We start from the raw sequence: 24,259 nt of genomic DNA, 5'->3' as shown, positions 1-24,259 counted from the left end.
CCCATCCCTCAGGTATATTCGATAGCAGACTGACTTACCTAATTAAATATTAACTGTAACTTTTTTGAGAACAGTTATCCTAGGCTAAAATCAGTGGTAAAATTTTACCATTAAAGTTTTAGGTTCAAGGGTAAAAGAAAAAAGATGTTCCTGCTGGTGTGTGTTTGTGGTAAGCCTCTTCTTCCCAAATTTGGACCTTAGCGTCCAAAATCTGGGGGCTTAGCATGAACTCCCCCAAGCTTATTACCGGCTTGGATCTGATACCGCTGCCACCAATTAGGATTCAGAGCTTCTGATAGCTCCAGGGTCTCCCCAAACCTTTCCCTGGGGGACCCCCAAGACCCAGAAACCCTGAGCCTCCCACCAAAGGGAAAACATTTATGACAGTGTTAATATGGTAAGACAACCAAAATCCAGGTTGTCATGACATTTGAAACACACTGGTTTCCATACTTGCAGGAAACCAGCTTCTCATTATTATAATTTACCTGTGTGGGAGGAAGAAGGAGCGAGCTAGCACATTAGGTGGATTCACAGGAGTAGAGACGACCTAACACTGTCAGGAAGTAAAGGCCAATCTCAGAGCCATATTATTTAATGTATTTCATTTGCTCAATCAATCATGTATTACCATAAAGGATGGCTCACATCTCTAGGACCATATCAGCTGCCATTTTGAACATACCAGGCAAACTCAGCATGCACTGCAATGCAACTGATGCAACTGTGTATGACATATCACAATGCAATGGAAACAAACATCACTGACTAATATGAAGCTTTCCTAGTAATCTTTCTGTCTAAAAATGAGGTGATTCAGAGCAGGAGTTCACCAGCTGAATCTTCTCAAAATAAAAAGAACAAAACCTTTGCAAGTGTATTTCCACATCAAGCAGGTAGCGGTGGCAGGGAAGAACATAAATAGGAATTTTTAGGACAGTAAGTCTTGAAAATCTAATAAGAAATTAAGCAGATTCAAAAGCAGAGGTTTGCGCTCGCTCTCTTTCTCAGTCACACTCACATACAACCCCCACACCTCCACCTCTTTGGTTCAGTCTCCCAAAAAACCCACCCACATAATAAATCTCTCTCTAGAGCTCAGTCATTATTTGAGTGAACATCACATGTCTGTGCCTCACAATGCTCAACACTATGTGAAAGACAGGACAGGATCAAGTCACAAGTCAGTAAAGATCACAGAATTATATCTGTGACATGGTGAGATATGTCTATCAAATTATTGATTCCATTTTGTATTATGTGCTGAACACAAATCTAAACCTTACCCAAGGGCAGCTTACTGTGTGGCTTTCCAGACAGTACCCTGCCCAGAAAGATGCTGACAACTTCTTGAAGAACTCTCATTGAGAAGCTGTCAAGATGGCAATCACTGTCCATCAAATCTGATGGTCTCAACTGCTGACCCACCACCCATGAAATAATGGTTTTTCTGCACAGGAGCCCAGGGGGATAGGGGCTGGAGTCTCTCAGTCGGGCACCCAGCAAAGAGACAGACTCTAGTTAAGGGGGGCGGGGGGAGCAGAAAACTTGCAGGATGGGCTCTACCTGGTCTGAAAGCTGACAAACCTTGGACTGTCAGAAGAGCTGAGATCATAATGGGGGAGAGGGCAACTCAGGACTTCTACTTTGTTTTCAAGAGTTTCAACAAAAAACTCTTGAACGCATTAAGAGTAAAGTCACAGTGGTTGACAAATTCCTTTGCTAAAACTATGTTACTTGTTTTCCTACCACATTGTCCCCAAAAGGGTTAAACTAGAAGCACATACATTCTAGATGAGGTTCTGGGGAGCATGTGTATGCGATTGGGAAGGGCTGTCGGTCCCAGGAGGTCTCAAACCCTCATTCAGGGCTCTAAGACAGCTGAGTGGTGGCACTCTACATCTCAAAGAAGGGTGTAAATCCAGGACCTAGCTAGAGCTGGTCAGAAAAAGCTTTGATGGGCCAATTTTCCACCTGCAAATGCAATTCCATAAAAATCTAAATGCTTTGCAAAATCACATCAATTTTGCCAAAAATTTTGTTTAGCTGGACATTCAAATAAAAAATGCCAATAATGTCAAACTGTCTCATTTGGCATATTTGGAATGAAACTTTTTTTTTTTTTAAATGATCTTTAAATTTCACAGTGTTTATAATTTGTATTACATAATGTATTTTTTTTTTTTTTTAAAGAAGTTTTGCTTGGACTCAATGGACTTTTTCCCCCCAGAATTTTCTTTTGGAGATTTTGAAGTCTTCAAGTTTTGTTATGGCTTGAAAAAGCCAAATTTCAAAATCTTGAAATCCTTTGTGAAGAATAATTTCTATTCTCTCCCGGATCTACAACATGCTCTATCATCCCAGAACACTAAACTTTTGACACTAAACTTGGAGGAGTGGTAGATACGCTGGAGGGTAAGGATAGGATACAGAGGGACCTAGACAAATTAGAGGACTGGGCCAAAAGAAATCTGATGAGGTTCAAAAAGGACAAGTGCAGAGTCCTGCACTTAGGACGGAAGAATCCCATTCACTGTTACAGACTAGTGACCGAGTGGCTAGGAAGCAGTTCTGCAGAAAAGGACCTACAGGTTACAGTGGGCGAGAAGCTGGATATGAGTCAGTGTGCCCTTGTTGCCAAGGAGGCTAACAGCATTTTGGGCTGTATAAGTAGGTGCATTGCCAGCAAAATCGAGGGATGTGATCATTCCCCTCTATTCGACATTGGTGAGGCCTCATCTGGAGTCCAGATCTGGGCCCCACACCATAAGAAGGATGTAGAAAAATTGGAAAAAGCAGCAGAGGGCAACAAAAATGATTAGGGGGCTGGAGCACATGACTTATGAGGAGAGGCTGAGAGAACTGGGATTGTTTAGTCTGCAGAAGAGAAGCATGAGGGGGGATTTCATAGCTGCTTTCAACTACCTGAAAGGGGGTTCCAAAAAGAATGGATCTAGACTGTTCTCAGTGGTACCTGATGACAGAACAAGGAGGAATGGTCTCAAGTTGCAGTGGGGGAGGTTTAGGTTGGATATTAAGAAAAAAAAACTTTTTCACTAGGAGAGTGGTGAAGCACTGGAATGGGTTACCTAAGGAGGTGGAAGAATCTCCTTCCTTAGAGGTTTTTTAAGGTCAGACTTGACAAAGCCCTGGCTGGCATGATTTAGTTGGGAATTGGTCCTGCTTTGAGCAGGGGGTTGGAGGTCCCTTCCAACCCTAATATTCTATGATTCTATGAACTAGAAACAGTGGCTAGGCTACTTAGACCCAAATGGCCTGGAAACACATAGGACCCTGCAATTGGATCCATTTGTAACAGACTTGTGACCACAGAGTGAGATATGGAGACAGAGATTGTAACCTTAAAAACAGAAACGCCAAACTCCAAACCATGGACAAATAGCATCTTGGAACAAAAGATATAAACACACTACTAAACTATAGACAAATCTAGAGACCAATTACAGAACAGTTTATTATTTAAGAGGATTACCTAACCTTTCTGAAAAAGAAAATGTCACAGAATTGAAAGCCATCACCGATGCTATATACCTACACTGACTAATTATACAAATAAGCCTTCTAGAAGAGGAGGCAGTTAGAAAAAAAGACCGAAAATAAATCTTGCTAAAATGAGCAACCCAGACTTGTCTGACAGTGCAGTCAGTATTTCAGAGGGCTGCCTGGAGAAAAATACTGAAGAGAGAGAGAGAGTGTCTTAGTTGAAAAGTTCCATGGTGTAAAGTCAGGATAGCCGTGGAGACCAGGCAGTGGGGGAATAAGACAGCTGCAAGATAATGGTAATATGATGTTACCAGAGAGAATGGAATGCAGGCAGACAGGCAAGCGGTGCAAAACTAGAGGAGAGTCACTGTTTAAAGATTCTACACAGATCTCACATATGGGATTCCCCTCCCTCCAGTTCCTGAAGTGACCTGGGGACATATATGACGAAAAAAGGCATTGACAGCAATAACTATTCTTTGTTTATCAATGAACACTGAGGCTATCTGACTATTTACTTGACTAATGGGTCTGACAATGTGAAGAACATGCACACAAGTTAACACCTTGGTTTTCTCACAGATTATTGGGCTGTAACTTTTCAGCCAACATCTCAAATAGCAGAGGTCCAGAAACAATTAAATGAGATTTTGTAAATCAATTGTGAAAATTTAATTTAAAAAAAAATCATTATCTGCTTAAACTACTGTACTTTTAACAGTCATTTTATGGAAAATGATCACATTATACCAAAATAGCTATAAAGGTTTCAAGATCGGCATTAAGGATTCAACTTCAATTTTGTATGGTTTATTTGAAGCAACAGAGATGGAGGAGACATTTTTACACAGTATGTCATCATGAAATGTGTCAGATAATGAGTGTAATGGATAGGGGGAGGGATCAGTATGATATTAGGATTAAAGGCATTTTAAAAGATCAAATTGTCAGCTGGTGTACAGTAAATCAGCAAAGATCCACTGATGTCCCTGTCTTACATCAATGCTGGCCAAGTATTTTTAGTACAATACTGAGTAACAATCACTTTCATCATTAACAAGAAAGTTAATCCAGCCCTCTGTACAGATTAGCACCTAGGGACTCAAAATGGCCACTGCAGCAAAGAAAAGGTGGGGAGAATGTGGGAAGGTTCCAAGTTCTAGACTGCCATACTCTGGAACATTAAAAAAAGTGTTCTAACAAAGTAATTATTTTATGCCACAGAACAAAAAGTAAATAATATTATCAGAGGGGGAAATACACCTCATCAGAGTCATGTTGGCTGTGTCAATCTACCAGGGCTGATTCCCTTAAGTACAGAGTGCTCAGAGCCCACTCTACTTCCTCAAGGCCCCTCTCCCAAACCTGGCAGCTTGCAAAAAGACTAAGTCCTGTTTACTCCCTGTATTGTCATGATGAATTAATACACTCCTGACATCACTGCCACTGAATGCTAAGTACTCCAGGCATGCTCAGCACCATTGGTTCCTAACCATATTCTTATGTGATAAAGCCAGCCTAAAGCAACCATGCCTACAAAAAAGTGATTAAAATTACACTATTCTCTGTTCCCTATGGTATCATTCCGAGTTATATTCTCATCTGAAATTACTTTATACCATGCACGCCCTTGGCCTCAAACCCTACTCAGGTGTGTGCAAACAAAGGCTGATCCACAAAACTGAAGTAACCTGCTTTCACTGTACATCCGAGCTACAGAGGCTTCAAGTCACTTACCTGACTTCTGGTCCAGTAAATATGCATAAGGACAGAAGAAAGAGCTGCAATTGCTAGTAATGTAGGAGAGAGGAATATGCCACAGATAACTGTAAGAGAAAAATTATATTTTTTCAGACTTATACAGTAGTCTAGCTTTATGTAACAGGTCACATCCAATACAAATCAGTTGTGCTATTTGTCTTGCTTTTTTTTTTTTTTTTAAACTGCTTTAACATATTATGGCATTTCAACAAAATAATGTTAAGAGATCTATTATATGCCCCCCATCATTACACTAACCGAGTAATTGTCAAACCATTTTTAATCACATCTCCTCTGTTCCTCACCTTACACATGGAGAACTAAGGCACAGAAATATTAAGCCACTTGTCCAAAAAAATTGAAGTAAATCTGTGGCAGTGCCACAAACTGACCTTGAGGCACTTCAGTCCCAGTCTAGCGTTTTACTCACAAGACAACCTTCCTCTCTGAAGTTTTACAGTTTTGTATGGGATTTATGTAAAAAGTAAAAGGACACTGGTCATGTCCCAAATCCCTCTAACAGAGCACAAGCAGTTATACAAGCCAAGAATTCAAGATAATCCCATACTAGAAGAGTAAATAATATCCTCATCTTCCAATTAGGGCTGTCGATTAAGTCACAGTTAACTCGCAATTATTTTTTTTGAGTTAATCGCAGTTTTAATCACATTGTTAAATAGAATACCAAGTGAAATTTATTAAATTTTTGATGTTTTCAACATTTTCATATATAATTGATTTCAATTACAACAAAGAACACAGAGTTTACACTGCTCACTTTGAAATATTTTTTATTGTGCAAATAAATATAATTTGCCTCATACAAATACCAAGTGCAATCTCTTCATGAAAGTGCAATTTACAAATCTAGATTTTTTCATTTTATTACATAATTGTACTCAAAAACAAAATACTGTAAAACTTTAGAGTTTACAAGTCGTCTCAGTCCTACTTCTTGTTCAACCAATTGCTAAGAGAAATAAGTTTGTTTACATTTACAGGAGATAATGTTGCCCACTTCTTAATTACAATGTCACCAGAAAGTGAGAACAAATGTTCTCATGGGACTTTTGTAGCTGGCACTATCAGGTGTTTATGTGCCAGATATGCTAAACATTCGTCTGCTCCTTCATGCTTTGGCCACCATTCCAGAGGACACGCTTCCATGCTGATACTGCTTGTTAAAAAAAAAAAAAAACGAAAAAATGCATTAATTAAATTTGTGACTGAACTCCTTGGGAGAGAACTGTATGTCTACAGCTCTGTTTTACCCGCATTGTGCTATATATTTCATGTTATAGAAGTCTCAAATGATGACCCAGCATGTTTTCGTTTTAAGAACACTTTCACTGCAGATTTGACAAAACACAAAAGGTACCAATGTGAGATTTCTAAAAATAGCTACAGCACTCAACCTAAGGTTTAAGAATCTGAAGTGCCTTCCAAATTCTGAGAGGGATGAGATGTGGAGCATGCTTTCAGAAGTCTTAAAAGAGCAACACTCCAATGCGGAAACTACAGAACCCAAACCACCAAAAAAAGAAAAATCAATCTTCTGCTGGTGGCATCTGACTTAGATGATGCAAATGAACATGTGTTGGTTCTCACTGCTTTAGATCGTTATCAACAAGAACCCATCAACAAAATGGACACGTGTTCTCTGGAATGGTGACTGAAGCATGAAGGGATATTTAGCACATCTGACATGTAAATATCTTGCGACGCTGGCTACAACAGTGCCATGAGAATGCCTGTTCGCACTTTCAGGTGACATTGTGAACAAGAAGTGGGCAGCATTATCTCCTGCAAATGTAAACAAACTTGTTCGTCTGAGCGATTGACTGAACAAGAAATAGGACTGTGTGGACTTGTAGGCTCTAAAGTTTTACATTGTTTTATTTTTGAATGCAGTTTATTTTTGTACATAATTCTACATTTTTAAGTTCAACTTTCATGATAAAGAGTACTTGTAATGGGGGAATTGAAAAATAGTATTTATTTTGTTTTTCCAGTGAAAATATTTAATAAAAATATAAAGTGAGCACTGTACTCTTTGTATTCTGTTTTGTAACTGAAATCAATATATTTGAAAATGTAGAAAACATCCACAAATAATGGTATTCTATTATTGTTTAACAGCGCAATTAATAGTATAATTTTATCTAGGGCAAACCCACGGAGGGGAGGGAAAATGGGTTGTACACCAATTTCCACACAAATCACTATAAATTATTCACCTGAAAAGTCATCCTTCAAGACTATTCACCTAAGTGTAACTCCAAAGGGACATCCATGGAAAACCCAGGAAGACAGATGTACGAAACCCACCTTCCAATCCTCATAAAGACAAGTGGTCTTTTAGGGCCTAATTTTGTGTGATGTGAAGTGCCCCCAACTCCACATTAAATTTCAACTGTGGTAGAGAAAACCAAAGTTTGCAGTCTGAGAATGTTCTTGTCTTGTTACACAACAAGGATAAAGTGCCTGGTAATAGAGTACATTTGACAAATTGATTTTTGCAGTTATCCGTTGCTTCGTATTTGCACAGTATCTAACCACCCATAAAAAAAGATGTTTATTGCCATGTATTCCTCCACTACTATGAATATTATTCCTAAACAAGGAATCTTTAGCTATTAACTGACACACACAAATGCTAATTTATGGTCAGTCTTAACCTTTGTAAGGGGGAGAGCTTCCTTATCCACAGTCTATACTGTCCTCTATCAGCACTCAGCCTGCAGATTTGGCCTGGTAGGAAAATGTGCAGGTTCCAGAAGAAAAAGTTTCCCGATCCTTTAGACACCACCAGCATTCCTCTGCAGAATGCTACTTCATTTGCTAACTCCTCATCTACCTTCTATCTCATCACCATATACCCATCCTTTATGTGCCCCAACTACTTGAGCTTGAAGATTAAACACTGCAACTACTTGAAAAAAATGTTTGTTTTTTTTTTACTTTACATAATCCTGACTGTTGTATGATTAACTCCAGTGCACAACAGGACAAGCCAATTAAAAGCATCAGAAAAATGAATCAATAAAATTTAAGTTATGATGAACTCTGTTCCGAGAAAAAGCAATGTAAGGTCTATTTCAATTGCTGAGCTGGAAGCAGACAGGGACTCTTATTTTTCAAGGCAGATAATAAAATACCTCTGTGTGTACTGCTCTCTCTCACTTCATTTATAACTACCTGCTCTTTAGAGAAAACTACTGGAGCTCTGAATGTGTCAAAGTGCAAAGAATATGCGCTTTGAAGACAGTTAAATTGCATGAAAGTAAAAGGTAAATATTTTCTGAGTGCTGAGGGAGAATAACCTTGCATCTGACGTCCAATTTTCTGATTCCACACTGCGCAAGAACCTCTCCTGCTGGACATAGAGACTCTTTCCTTTTCTTTTAACAGTTACTAAGGGAAATCCCTTCTGCAGAATCCAGGTTTTCATTAGTTTTTTTACATCTAGTGTTCCGTTTGTGATCTGTAAAACACAAAGATATTCACTTTCAACAGGACGATAATGGGTATTGTTCATTTCTTTGTCAAATTCTATCCTCAGCTTACCACACAAGAGTCATCTTGAAACTAGTGCCAATGTAAGTAGCAGGTTAAGCCCCTGTGCAGAATTATTCTGTATTGGCTTGCCAATTTTGTTAGCAGTCACTGAGGTGAACAAGTGTTTTATCTTCTTGAATGGAAGAGATCCAAGCAACAGCCAAATAAAGGGAAACATGGGAATGCCAAGCAGGCTAAAGTAGGATGTGGATGGAGGAAAACAGAGCAAGTAACTTATGGATTAATTTAAGGGGAACGGGGGTGCTGTGTGTATGCACCGGGGTCAGCCTACCTGAAACAAATTGCAGGACCAGGCTCTAAAGGAAAAAGTAAGTTTATCACTATTCAAATCACCTATATTACTTGCTATTCTGTCCAGCTCTCTCTTCTTCAGCGGTCCTCACTGTCCATCTGAAATTCGAGTTATTGGTCTAGGCCTACAAGGATCTGCACATCCTACACTTATGGAAGAGTCCCATAGAATTGAATAGGAATTAATAATTCTATTGAGTTTTTAACTTAAGGGAAATAATTCTGTGTAAAAAGCTTTTGTTAAAATTTCTAGAGAAAGCTCATCATTCGTTCTTAAATTATTTACTTTTTAATTGATTAGGGGTTGACGCCAAAAGGGCATTTCCCAGCTCCTTCTCATTTCATTCACCCTCTCTTCCTCCCACCCCCACCCTAGTTGACAAAACTCCCCCTTATGCTCTTCTGTGTCCTTCCTACACTTGTAAACCTTCTCTGGTCCAGTCTGCCCACTCTCCACTTTCTTCTCCTCAAAATACACTTTAGCCAAGAGACCTATTAATCCTAGTCCACCAGCGAAGTGCTTGTTTAATTAAACAAAGAAAACATCATGGAACTAACAATGCTCGTTACCACCATCAATCTTCTTGCTTTCTTACATCCCATCTCCTTTGTTTCTGTGTTGTTTGCTTAGATTGCAAGCCATATAGGGCAGGGATCAAGTCTTCCTGCATGTCTGTACAGTATCTTGATGGTCTATAGTGTCTAGGCACCATGCTAGCCAATGTAAATTCTGTGCCATTGAAGCCCCCCGCCCAGTTCCAGAAAATCACTGAAGTGTAAGTAATGCTCTTAAAAATTAATATCTGAATTTTTTAGCATGCTAATACTGATCTATGTTCTTATCTGGCTTCTATCACTACAGCATCTCTTAAATCCAATAAAAGCAGGAAGGACTCCAACAAGGGAAATCATTTCTGTCCTCCCACAGGAAGTGACTGAAAAGTTTATTTTCAGTTTCTTTTAAATGCTTTAAAAAGAACCTCCTCTTCTCCTTTACCCCAGTTCTTGAGGCTATAGTAGGAAGCTGGAAGAAAGAAATGGATTTTCCATTTTGCTCTAAAGACAATGATTTTATGATCAAAAGGAAACCAGATTTTATGGTTGAGATTTTCAGAAGTACTCAGCTTTGGCCTAACTGCTCCCACTGAAATAAATGGAGAGAGTTAGGTCATTGCTGAGTATTTTTAAAAGCCCAACCCAGGAAGTATCATTGGAGGAACAGAGATTCAAGGTTTTCTTCTGTACAAGGGCCCAAATCCTACAGATGTTTAAGCACATGAGTAATTTTATTCATCTGTCTAGTCCACACTGACATCAGTGAGACTACTCATGTGGGTGAAATTATGCGTATGCTTAACTGTCTGTAGGCTCAAGGACTATAGTTTAACACTAGCACTATGATAGTTATGGTTCTGAATAACTTCCCCATTCCACTTATGCACTCTTTTTAAAATAACACGGGGAGGGCTAGCAAGTTTGGCAGGCTCTCTTCTAGGCACAAGTGTTGCTCATTTATGTTTGTGCATCTCCGCACAGAATTTTGGAATGAGTGACCATGAGCAGAGTGACTGACAAACCAGGTCTTTTCAATATATGACCTTATTTAGCAGCACTAATATAAGGAAATAGAAAATGTCTTTGATTTTCACATCTCATTATAGTCCATCATGCAAAAAACAAAACTAAGAATATCCAAGATGGTTACCTCATTCATGCTATCCCATAAATCATCGCTCTGGGTGGATCTGTAGCTGTGATTATGCAAATAATTCTCAATCCCAGCTTGAAAACTATCATGTCTGATATACTTCTTCAGCATCAACAAAAGGGAAGCTCCCTAAAAAAAAAAAAAAAAAAAAAAGTCTGTAAGGGGAAAAACGTTTAAGAACCTGATTCAGGAGAAGCATGTACAGATTACAAGACTGTCAGTACCACTGGCTTTAGGCGAGAATAATTGAAATTCCGTCCCAGGGAGTTTAGTCTGAATGCAATTATTTTGAAAGTGTAAGTTGCTTAGGAAAAAGGTTTACAGATTTAAAAAAAAACAAAATTAAAAAAAAAATCCAATCAAGTTTCACTGACATTAAACTTAGTTTGAAAGAAAGACTTTCTAATTAGTACCATGTGAAAGAAACGGTGTTCTAGTGGATGCATTGTCCATGGTTGTCAGATTTCATTAATAATACTGTTTAGTGCTGTACCTCACCATCCTTGTTGGTATTAAATACTAATACGTAAGCAACTACACAAGAATGACACAGCCAAACAGCAAGCACAAAAGAAAGCGAGATACGTCAGTAAGTTAAAACAGAGACGAGAAATGCCAACAAGTATATTTACAGATGATGCCTGTTTAAAAGCTTGAAAAGCACATGAAAATATTTTGTAAAATAAGCCTTTCAAACTGCTAAGTCTGCACAGAGCTGAATATTATTTTTAGATCTGTTTCCATCAGTGAAGTCATGGAGCAATTTAAGTCTGTGGACAGACCTAGGGTTTAACTCAGTTGAACACTAGGATCCTCCATGGAAACATTCCTACATCACAGCAAAACACAGTCAATAAATGGCCCAAGGATAAACTGATTGCAGCTAAGGTGACACTGACTCTGAATAGTTTATGTACGTCACAAAACATACCGAAACATACATTTGGGAAAGAATAAAGAAAACTGAAAGACCTTCAGCGAACTCGAGCTATTTAACATTTGTGCCTTGTCTACACTGGCAAGTTTCTGCGCAGCAAAGAAGCTTTTTGCATTGTAACTCCCAAGATGTTCATCCTGCCAAGCCACTTAGTGTGCAGAAACTGCACAGTTGCACTGTTGTAAAAAAGCCACCCCGATGAGAAGTGTACAGCTTTCTGCATCAGGGCTACAGTGCCGCAGTGCCAGCGTAGACACTCTGGTCCATTACAGCGCTTCAGTTGGCCTCCGGGAGGTGTCCCACAATGCCTGTTCTCACCTCTCTAGTCATCAGTTTGACCTCTATTGCCCTGCCCTCAGGTGACCAACCGTGAGCCCCACCCCTTAAATTCCTTGGAAATTTTGAAAGCCCCCTTCCTGTTTGCTTGGTGACACGTGCAATGGTCTCAGTGCATCTTTCCAGGTAACCATGCCTGCTCCATGCACCAGGCGATACCCTGCTTGGAGCAATGCCGAGCTGCAGGACTGTAGGGATACTAAAGAAGGTTTATATTAGACATGGTTTATACGAAAAATTATTTATTGTTAAAAATGATTTAATGTTAATTAATACTTTATAACTAAAGGTTTATATTAGAAATAAATGTGATTCCCCAGATTTAGCCTCTAACCTGCAAGCCACCAGCTGTGTCTGTGTGAAGCGCTCACAGAAATACTTGGATAAAACTTGTTAAAGTGTTGACTCTAGTGCCCTTCGCTAAGTGAACACTTTTAATCGCTACAAAACCCCACTCTGTAAATTCTTTTTCTCTCAACTTTATGCCTCTTTTAGTTAAAAACAGGGAGTCCACACTCCAAAGTAAAGAGACAGTAAATTAAATGTAATTAAATAAAGAGGATGTGAATGAATGCCTAGGTAAATGATGAATGCATTGTTAGATACCAGCCCATGAAAAATTCAGTGTCGGCCAAGTGCAATGAATCAACCAGGACCCCGAGCGAACTAATCCACCCCAAGCACCTACAAAACATTACAGAATGCAGCCAACACCTGCTGATTAATCTGCAACCAAGCAAGGAAAACTCCTAATAACATAAGAAAAAATCCCTATAAAACGACTGCTGAGGACACGACTTGAGTCTATGTTTCTCTCACTCCAGAGCATCGTGCACCTACCCGGACTTCAACCTCCACTCTTGGTGTACAGGTAACTGGCATATTCTGTCCACAAGCACACTTTAGTTGGTAACTATAATATCTATACAAACTTGTAGAATGATGTGTGAATGATAATATGTGTATATGTATATATAAATATATGAAGTCACACAAGCAGCTTGCACAGAGTGCCATCAATGCGCGCATAATACCAAAGTCGATGAACATCTTAATCCCACTACAGTTGACTGCATGCAAAGGCTTAACCCCCTCAGCCAGATAATCACAAGGACTGGATACAGGTACAATCAGGAGTGAAACTACCATCAGCCACCTCCTCTACGATGGATGACATCAAGCTGATGCTAAGAAAATATGAGACACACTCGCTATCGCACTCCACGAAACGCGAATCTAACATGTGAGGATATCGATGTCATTCGGACTGAGAAGTGCCGATGGTAGAGTTAGGAAGAAGTCGAAGGCAGTGTAGCTGATCTGATGGGGTGAACTACACAGCGGGCCACATCACATCAACAGATCAAGCTACAATACACTCGGGTCCCACAGTCACATGGAAAACCAACGATGAGGATCAAAGGAAACACTACATCTAGAGTATCCCAAGAGCATAAAGACATGATCCTGAGAGCCAGCTCGAGTGCGAGAAAACAAGAATCCAACGCCATCAACAGATAATGGCCCGCATCAGATCCCCGAGACCCTGCCAGTAATATGGCTGTGCCAAAAGGAGACATGGTATACTGCCAGTGAGACCCGGAAGCGCATCACAAAGACTAGCATGCACGAGGTCCACTCCAAGCCAACACCCACAGAGACTGTATACCGACCGGAGAAGAAGGCGGGTGGGCTTGGTGAGCGTCAATAGCCCACTGCCCCGGATTGAAATCCAGAACATCCAGATACATCAGTAAATGGCCCCAAGAATAGCTGCTAGAGAAATGCTGAGGCAGAGCAGACATGAGGAGACGCAGCAGAAGAACGTGCCATGCACACGTACAAGACTCTGTAAATGGGATTACCATACTGACAAATAGCTGAGGTGCTGAACATTGGGAAATCCTACAGTGGCTGAAAGAGCTGACTAAAAGACAGACTGACGACTGATCATAGTGGCACAGGAACACACTAGCACAAACACATGAGAGCAGGGGACTACCATCACACTAAGAGGACCCAAGGTGCAAACTATGTGCAAGAAAGCCTCAGAGAACAGTATCAGATCTATCATATGCAGGAATGTAAATGCAGGAGGATACAGCTAACACTGAACGGACATACCAAGTGCTGCATTGTGTACTAGGAACCTGCACAGCTAGTATGGGCTAACCCATTCCCAAACCCAATGGATCCAGAGAGGTGGAACCAGCTAGAAGGTTGTGGAGAATAGACGGCAATTTCGTGGAAACCAGCGCGAATACTCGGCAAGGTTACACAGCGATACATCTTAATCAATCAGACATCGTGGTAAGACAACGGGTGCATAGATATAGGTCAACGTGCCAATGAAACTATGTCAGAGATTAATGCAGCACAAGAAGAAAATATGAAGCTGGAGAATACCAGGGCATGAAGAGAAACCAGAGAGGATGTGAAAATGAAGGCCAAAGTCTCCAGTGTGGTAGGAGCACTCGGGGCTGTGACTCCTAAGCTGGGTGAGTGGCTCCAACAGATCCCAGGAACAACATCAGAGATCTCTGTCCAGAAGAGTGCAGTGCTAGGAGCAGCTAAGACACTGCGCAGAACCCTCAAACTCCCAGGCCTCTGGTAGAGGACCCGAGGTTGAGGAAGACACATACCACCCATAGGGTGAGAGGGGAATTTTATATATATATATATAATCATAGGAATAAGTAGCCAAACAACATTGTTTGCTGTTATCTTTTATTTTATTATGGTATTTACAATAAATGTGACAAATGTCTTGTCCCCTTTAATAAGATCCTGCTAGTTTTTATTGGTATAACAGGCCCGCATCAGCATTTGGGGAGAGGCGGCCATCCAGTCCCAGCTGCGCTCCAGCCATAGGAATTATGATGCCTACAGACAGATTTCATGATGCACAACAGAAAGGGACCATGACCGGGACACACTGTAGTGCAGGGTCAAAGAGAAGGAGCTGCACAACGCCTACCACAAGGTTCAGAAGGTAAAACGCAGCTCCGGTGCTGTGCCCACAAGCTGCTGGCTCTACAAAGAGGTGGACATGATACTCGGTGACAACTCCACCTCCACCGCGGAGGCCCTTGTGGATACTTTGGTGGCTCGTGTGCCAGACGAGAGTAGACAGAGCCAGGAGGAGGAAAACTTGGATGAGAATGTGGAGGCGGACCCAGAGGCAGAGGATGACTTGGATGTCAGAGATGCATGCAGCCAAGCGCTCTTCCCTACCCTGGGTGAGGCTAGCCAGTCACAGCTGTTGGAGCTTGGCGAAGCACAAACAGGAAAGGAGGCCTCTGGTAAGCGGCTTTGATTTTGGGAATCACTGAAGCGAGTTGTGGGCAGGAGGGTTGGAGAAAGCAGACTTGTCTCTGTATGATGCGTGTACCACTACATGCCTAGTCTGAGCAGTTTAACAGGGTGTTGATTGACTCCCTCACTTCACGGGAATCTCCCTCAGATCTCCACGATAATCTAATGGAGATACTGGGAAATCCGCTGCTGCAGGTTCTTTGGCAGAGCTGCTTTGTTTCTTGCTCCATTAATGGCAACTTTCCCATGCCACTCTGCCATCACTGTGTGTGTGTGGGGAAACCATTGCTGCACACAGGCAAGCCGCATAAGGGCCAGGGTGGAAGCTGCAGTCTTGGAGAAGACCCTCCCTTGACTCCCTGCTCACCCTCAGCAGCAAGATATCTTCCATGATGAACACAGCCTGTGGAAAATGTGGGGACAGGAATGATTATAAGGGCCCCCCTATACTGCTGGCTCTCCCCAAGAGCCGCATGCCCAGTCTACAGCAGGTCCTGGAACATTAGCTTCCCCTACCTCTGTGGTTACTCACCATTTTGGGAGTCTTGTGGCTCATGTCTGCTTGCGTGAGGTCAGCCCGTTAGTGATCGTGCCTTGTGTTAGTGATGGTGGTTGTATTTTAAATCACTGAATCAGTGGTCTCCATGTTGCAAACAAACAATACTGCTTCTGTAAAATGTTGCATTTTGGCTTCACAGATGAGATCTTGGGAGCCCAGCCTCCCCCTTTGTTATTGCTGGCTGAACAGGTGTACAGAATTAGAAAGCGGCCACAAAGAACTAAGGAGGACTTTCTGCGCGAGGCCATGATGCATGCCACAGCCGAAAAACAGGAATTGTAGGAGTGGCAGGACAGCAGGAAGAGAGAGACCCAAAGGAGAATGCGGCGCGCCAGAACGAAGCCATGGAGCAACTCCTTAAATGTTACGAAGCATCAAGCAAATGTGCTCCAGGCACTACTAGTACTGCAAACCGAGCAGCTCCACGCCTACCCTCCCCTGCAGCCGCTGTCCCAAAACGCGCCATCATGCACACGCACACCCCAGACACCACCACCACACTCTTATCAACCTTCTGGCTCCAGTCTGTACCCGCTTCATTCCACTCCTGCCCTGCAGACTCCCAGTACCCACTACACTCAACACCCATCCCTCTGCAATGTAGGCCTGCTGAAGTATAGTACCCACTGCACTGTACTCCAAAGAAGGTTGGATATGATACCTAGACATACACAAATCTTTAACAGTCCTAGGACCCCAACTCCTCCTGGTACTCTCCCTTCCCCATCCCCCTCAGTGCTGATATGTTCTTTTTGCTTGGCTCTCTCTCTCTTCCGGTTGTTTATTAATAAAAAGAATTGTTTTGGTTTTAAAGCACCTCTTTATTCCATTAATTGAAAGCAAACAGAGCCCTGAAAAGTAACAGGCAATTTTCTTAAACCTTCATAGTGCATCTTCAGCACCAATCACAATCACCTCCTAGCATTACAAGCACTGCACTTCTGAGCATAGCAACAAATACTGGTGGCTTTCAGCTTCAAATTCCTGCCCCAAAGCATCCCTGATCCTTATGGCCCAGTGCTGCACCCCTCTAATAGCCCTGGTCTCTGGCTGTTCAAATTCAGTCTCCAGGTGCTAAGCCTCAGCAGTCCAGCCCTGAGTGAAGCTTTCACCCTTCTCTTCACAAATATTATGGAGTGTACAGCACACAGCTATAAGCGTAGGAAAATTGTCATCAGCCAGGTTCAGCCTCCCATATAGGCAGCGCCAGCAGGCCTTTAAAATGGCAAAAAGCACACAGTCATTCTGCACTTGCTCAGCCTGTTGTTGAAATGCTCCTTCCTGCTGTCAAAGTGCCCCATGTATGGCTTCATAAGCCATGACATTAAGGGGTAGGCAAGGTCTCAGGGGATCACAATGGGCATCTTCTGGTCTGGGAAGAAAGTCCCTGATTGCAGCTTCCTGAACAGGCCAGTGTTCAAAAAGGTGTGTGCACCATGCACCTTTCCAGACCAGCCTGTGTTACTGTCAGTGAAATACCCACAGTGATCCACAAGTACCTGGAGAACCATTGAGAAATACCCCTTGCAAGTAATGTACTTGGTAGCAAAGTGGTCTGGTGTCAGAATTGGAATGTGCGTGCCAGCTATAGCCCATCCGCAGTTTGCCCATTTGTGCAAAGCCATCCACAATGTCACATGTTGCCCAGTCACGGTCTTTCAGAACAGGATGCAATTAAATGACCCGGCACACTTCCATCAATATGAGTCCAACGGTTGACTTTCCCACTCTGAACTGGTTAGCGACCAATAGATAGCAGTCTGGAGTAGCCAGCTTCCACAGTGCAGTCACCACATGCCTCTCCCATGGCAGGGCAGCTCTCATTCTCATGTCCTTGTGCCGCAAGGCTGGGGTGAGCTCATTACACACAGTCCCAGGAATGTGGCTTTCCTCATCCAAAAAGTTCTGCAGCCACTGTTCGTCATCCCAGACGTGCATGATGATGTGATCCCATCACTCAGTGCTTGTTTCCCAAGCCCAAATGTGGCGTTCCACTGTGGTCAGCACCTCCATGAATGCCACAAGCAATCCCATGTCGAAGCAACTACACATGGTGAGATCAATGTCAAACTGCTCTTGTCTTTGTAGTTTAAGGAGGAACTCCACTGCCACTCGTGACATGTTAGTCAGAGCGAGCTACATATTGGTCAACAGTGCTGGATCCATTCCTGCTGCCCAAAGAGGCAGAGCAGAGCGCGCAGTACACAAACCATTGAAAGGTAGTGTCAAATGCAGATGGAAGCACAGAGATTGCTGGGATGCGAAGCAATGAATCACGGGGCATTGAGACAGGACCCAGGATGTCCCACAAGCCCCTCTGCCTTCCCACTACTCTTAGTGGCAGAAGATGATGATGCACTGTGGGATAGCTGCCCAGAGTGTACCACTCCAAATATTGCTGCCAGTGCAGAAATGTGAACATGCTATTGCTCAGGCAGCTGATAGTGGGAACACTCAACAGCGGTTTACCTTCAGCACTCTCTGAGTGAGCGATGCTGTAACTGGGCCAATGTAGACCTACCCTCAATTGTAAACTAGGATCCTTCATGGAAACATTCCTACATCACAGCAAAACCCAGTCAATAAATGGCCCAAGGATAGACAGATTGCAGCTAAAGTGACACTGACCTTGAATAGTTTAATTATGTACATCACACTGTTAGTATTAAAAAAAAAAAACATACACTGGAGAAAGAAGAAAACAAAGACCTCTGGGGCACTCCAGCTACTTAACATTTGTGAGACATCATAAGTGCTGCTCTTAACAAATTCTAAAATATTCATGCAAAATTAAGGAAGACATCTTCAGAGAATTTAAAGGCTTGAGCTATCTGAACTGCAGGAGTCATTTACTACAAAGCTTTATAAACACTGGCAATCTTCACTTCTTTGCATGCATGCATTTGTGCTTTAGATTTGGCTTTATTTGCTCATTTTCTCATTAATTAGTGTAATGTGTCTCCAGCAAACAGTTTGTTCCACTAGCATTTTCTTGTTTTTAGGAAGTATTCAGATAACCTGGTTGCCTAGAAGTTTGTACTCCCAACTTCCTGTAAGAGACCAAGGCTCAGTGTCTGATTCTGGTCTCCTTGTACTCCTTAGAGTGGGAGCAGGACAGAGAAGCTTCCCTCTGGGGCCAGTATAGCCAATGGTTAGGTAGGGCTTTGATGACCAGTAGGCACCTGGCCAGGGGCCTACATCCTGCCCTCGAGGTACATTTCAACACTGGTATCCATAGGGGTTCCCCCGATGGCCTTCATAGTCTCTCTGGCAAAGTCAAAAAGGGAAAGGAAGAGCCATACTCTGAGGCATCAGAGGCCTGGAACTCTGGCAACATGGGGGTGCCAGTTTTGGATGGAGCCAGGAGACAATCATATTCAATCATAGCCCAGCTAAGTAGACTGCACCATTGGCTGCACAAGGGTCGGTGCCACTGGTAGTCGGTCCTGGTGTGGGAACTGGTAATGGAATGCTCATGTAGCTTGATGTCAAGCGTGGTGATAGCCTCCATGGGACAACCTGTGGGGTCAACTATGCTGGTACCAAGGAAGGGCCCAGTACTGAAGGGTCTTGCACTGCCTCCAGTACAATGTCCCCAGCAGCCCCAGAGGGGGTGTCTCCAGGTGCCAGGCTGAGACTTCGACCATACATTCCAACTGTGGACCAAATGCGGGCGCCGGCCTCACAAAGTCCTGGATGAGCAGCGCGGATGGGACCCACATGCTGAGGAGGTCCACCGCAGGCTGGTGCGCAGACAACTCTTGAACCGTTGGTACCAAACTCAACAGACACCCAGAGGCCAGAACCAGAGTTGACAGTATGGTATGTCCACCCTCCCATCCTGTATCAAGGGAGGGTCAGAAACACCTGCACCATCGGGCATGCTGGAGCCAGCACTAAGCCAGTCCGTGCTCCTCTTAGGGGAGGCGAAAAAGTCACCTCAGGACCTGGAGTGTCCCTGATCAGCTTCATGGGACCTCTTACTTGGTGCTGACAATGGAGAACGACTCCTGTGCCTCTTCAGCGACAACCCAGTACCAGAACAGGTAGCAGACATTCTCTCCGAGCCAGAGGGCAATCTGCAGCCCGAGGAAGGCCTCGGTACTGGGCGAGCCCTCATGGCTCAGCTCATCCTCATGGCTGCTTTAAATAAAAGGTCCCATGCCACCTGAGTCCATCTGCTGCTCTTTTAAGAAGAGGAGCAGCACTCCTTTAGATGGGCTTTGCCCAGAAAAAGCAAGAACCACATGTGGGGGTCGCTTTCGGGGTATTGCCCCTCCACACAAAGGGCAATGCTTGAACCCACTGAGGGCATCACCAGAGAGCACTACCACTAAACAAAAAACACTACACTAGCTACTTATTACTAATTATCAACTATATACAACAACTAGGCTAAGGGGGAAACAAACAAACAAAAACACCACACCACAAGCCAGAAGTCACAAGTTTGTAAATAAACACCATTGCCCAGAGCTTCAGCTCCAGCTGACAGATGGTAAGAAGCAACTGAAGGAGGTTTGGGTGACACAGCCTTATATAGCCAGGGAGGGGGCTACAGTCATGAGGCACAAGCGCCATCCCTTTATGGATACTGCTAGATCTCTGGCATACACTCACCTACTTAGAATACTCATCTGTATCTACTTGAAGAACTAAACTTACCAGGGCAAGAATAAATCAAAGTTATTCAGTGCAATACTGAATATTTCATATTCAATATTTAGGGCCTGATCCAGAGTCCACTAAAGTCATTAGGAATCTTTCCATGAACTCCATGAATAGGTTTTAGATCAGGCCATTAAACCATAGGATTTAAATGTGAAGTAAACCACTCTTAAAACCACATTTGTCTCTCTGAAAATATTCAGAGTTAAAAATTGGATTCTGTGTGAAAGATTGGATCAACTGCAGTTTTCAGCTTTCCTATTGATTTCCCAACAGCCCCTTAAAAGTAATCTCTTTATTGAGGCATGTACAATAATCATCTGGAGCGCCAATCCAACGTTCAGGTGCTATTTGGCAGTGCAAAGCTCCTGTCATCACACATCTTAGGGACAGAGACCTATCAGAGCCTCACAAGCAAGGCAGCTTGAAAGTGACACGCTCTTGTGTTTCCACTTGCGAAAGAGTGGGGCACCAATGGAAATGCAGAGGCTTCTTTATGGCAAGCTGCTTCAATTGTAATGCTCCAATTGGCATCTAAGATGTCCCCAGGGTGTTGAGATGATAAGTGTTAGATTTTAAGCTCTTTATCTATTTAAAAAGAAAAAAACAAACAAAAAAGACTCTCTTTAAATACTAGTTTCCCCCTTCACCCCCCCACCCCAAAAAAAGCACAAAGATGATGAAAAGGTCAAAGTCAAAAGTTAACAAGGAAAAAAACCTCTTGCTTTCATATTAATGTGGAATACGCCACAGAAGCTGAAAGAATAAAACAGGTTTAGCAAATCTAAATATGTGTTTAAGATGCGATAGTGTCAACATTTGGGTTTATTTTTGTGTTTTAGTAAACTGGAAGTGTTTACAGAAACTATGGAGGAGGAAGGTGAGGGACACAAGCAATAGAGATGTTCATGAAATCTTTTCCTATGGAAAAAACAGACAGATTCTTGGGTGCAGCTGAGTTCTGCTCAACACACAACTGAAATGTGAGGGGGAAAGGGTGATTTTGACCGCCGGGATCTGATTTGGATATGGATAGAGACCTCTTTAATGTCTTTAATGAAGTAAACACAAAGGGGAAATGTGTAATTATGGGAGACTTCAACTTCCCGGATATAGACTGGAGGACGCGTGCTTGCAAGAATAATAGGGGTCAGATTTTTCTGGATGTGATAGCGGATGGATTTCTTCATCAAGTAGTTGAAGTACCTACGAGAGGGGATGCCATTTTAGATTTGGTTTTGGTGAGCAGTGAGGACCTCGTAGAAGAAATGGTGGTAGGGGACAACCTTGGTTATGGTTCGAAGTGACATTTAGTAGATTACATTCAAATTAGATGGAGAATAAACAAACGTAGGATCTGGGAATTCAGGTTTCACTTCTCGAAGGGCTTAATTTTAAAGAGTTAAGGGAAATTATGTTAGGGAAGTGGAATGGACGGAGGAACGTGTGGATTTAAATGCGGAGGAGGTCCTGAATTACTTTAAGTCGACAGCCTTGCGGAAACTGTCGGCAAGCTTGCATCCCAAGGAAAGGGAAAAAAACCAGTGGGCAGAGCTATGTAGGCCAGCTGGCATGAGCAAGAACTCAGTGCGGGGATTAGGAAAAGCAGAAAGTTACAGGGAGTGGAAGAAGGCGGGAATTAGCAAGGAGCTACCTTAGTTGAGGTCAGAACATTAGGGATAAATGAGAGAAGGCTAAAGCCAGTAGAACTGGACACTTGCAAAGGGATCAAAACAATAGTTAAAAAAGGTTCTACCAGCATCATAAATAAGAAGAAAACAAGAAAGAAAGTGGGGCGCTATACACTGAGGACGTGGAACGGAGAGTAGGATAACTAGGATGAGCCCGAATATCAAAATAAGTACTTTGCTCAGTCTTTAATAAGACTAAGTGAGGAGTTTAGGATTGATGGGAGAGCGCAATGATAAACAGGGATGTGGATATGGAGGTGGATATCTAGCGCATCTGAGGTAGAGGCAAACGTTGAACAGCTTAATGGGACAAAATCGGAGGGCCCGACAAATCTCCACTCCGAGGATATTTAGATGGCGCATGTGAAATTGCGAGCCTGTTAGCGAGAATTTTTAGCAATCGGTAAACTCGGGGTATGTACATACGTGTGAGAATTGCTACGTAGTTTCCTATTTTTAAGAAGGGATAAAAGTGATCGTGGTATACAGGCTGTCTAGACTTGACGTCTGTAGGTGTGTAAGGTTTGGAAAATCTTTAAGGGAAAAAAGGAGTTAAGAATTTGAAGGTCAATGGTATTTGGGACGAGATGTGAACATGGAATTTATAAAGTAGATCGGCCAAACAACTATCTCTTCTTTGAGAAGGTGACGGCATTACTTAGAACAAAGGAAATGCGGTAGATCTAATTACCTCTATTCGTAGGCGTTTTGACACGGTTCGCATGGGGAACTGTTAGTTAAATGGAAAGATGGGGATACATATGAAGTTGTAAGGGTGAATAAGGAAATGGTTAAGGGAGACTCCAGTGGGTCGTTATGAAGGTTGGAATTCAGGCTAGGAAGGAGATTTACTGTGGCGTCCTAAGGATCGGTTTTGGAGCCGATCTTTATTAACCTTTTTGTTACTGACGTTGCACAAAGAGCAGGAATGTGCTAATAAAGTTTGCGGATGTACACAAAGCTGGGGGGTATTGCAACATGGAGAAGGACGGGGATAACTATTCAGGAGATCTGGACCACCTGTAATGGCAGTAATAGTTATAGGATGAAATATATAGTGAAAGTGGCAAAGTCATCACTTAGGGATTAAGTAATAAAATTTTAGATATACATTGGGACGATCAGTTGGAAGTGATGGAAGAGGAGAAGGACCTTGGTATTGTTGATAGCAGTATGACTATGAGGCCATGTGATATGGCTGTTTAAAAAAGCAAATGCGGTTTTTAGGACTGCCATTCAGGCGAGTTCAAGCAAGGAGAAGGAGGTGTTAGGCTTAATACGCTCTGTGAGCACCCCCCTGGAATTAGTAGTGTGCCAGTTCTGTTCCATGTTTCAAGAACGGATGAATTCAAATGGACAGGTTTCAGAGATGGGTACTAGGATTGACCCGGCAGGATGGAAAAAGTCTGCCTTATGAAGGAGACTTCAAAGAGTTGGCTTGTTTCGACTGGCCAAAAAGGCTTCCGGGGAATGCTTGCTCTATATTAATATAATCAGGGGGATTAACGTTGGGAGGAGAGAAATAGTTTAAGCTTGTATATGTAGGCCACGACGATGTGGTTAAAAACTGGTATTAGGATAATTAGACTTGAATAGACGGAAGTTTCTACTTAGGGAGTGAAGATTCTGAACAGCCTTCCGAGGGAAGTAGTGAGGGCAAAGACTTATTTGGCTTTAAGACTAAGCTTTGATAAGTTAGGAGGGCGATGTTATTGATGGCGATAGTGAATTGGGCAACTTGATTATTGGATTATCGGCAGATAAGCTCTGCTCAATGGTCATCGGTGAGGGATGTTGGATGGGATGGGACTGGGTTACTGCAGAGATTCTTTCTTGGTGCAGCTGGTGGTCTTGCCCACCATGCTCAGGTTAGGCTGATCGCCTATTTGGGATATCTCTCTCTAATTTTT

At 42.5% G+C, this 24,259-nt stretch overlaps 1 protein-coding gene across 1 annotated transcript in view; it reads right to left on the bottom strand.

Moving 5' to 3' along the window:
* The window catches only part of LNPEP (leucyl and cystinyl aminopeptidase), a 105,776-nt gene that overhangs the window by 12,665 nt on the left and 68,852 nt on the right, over positions 1-24,259 (bottom strand). The window contains exons 9-11 of the mRNA XM_032798694.2: positions 10,841-10,972; positions 8,589-8,749; positions 5,242-5,330 (exon numbers count right to left, since the gene is read on the bottom strand). Of these exons, the coding sequence (XP_032654585.1) occupies positions 5,242-5,330; positions 8,589-8,749; positions 10,841-10,972 (382 nt within the window). The remainder of the gene's footprint in view (positions 1-5,241; positions 5,331-8,588; positions 8,750-10,840; positions 10,973-24,259) is intronic.

The sequence above is a fragment of the Chelonoidis abingdonii genome, chromosome 6 (assembly GCF_003597395.2).
Source record: "Chelonoidis abingdonii isolate Lonesome George chromosome 6, CheloAbing_2.0, whole genome shotgun sequence".
In the NCBI taxonomy this organism is placed as follows: domain Eukaryota; kingdom Metazoa; phylum Chordata; order Testudines; family Testudinidae; genus Chelonoidis; species Chelonoidis abingdonii.
The sequence above is the reverse complement of the archived record's forward strand: the minus strand, read 5'-3'. Positions and strand labels throughout refer to the sequence as shown.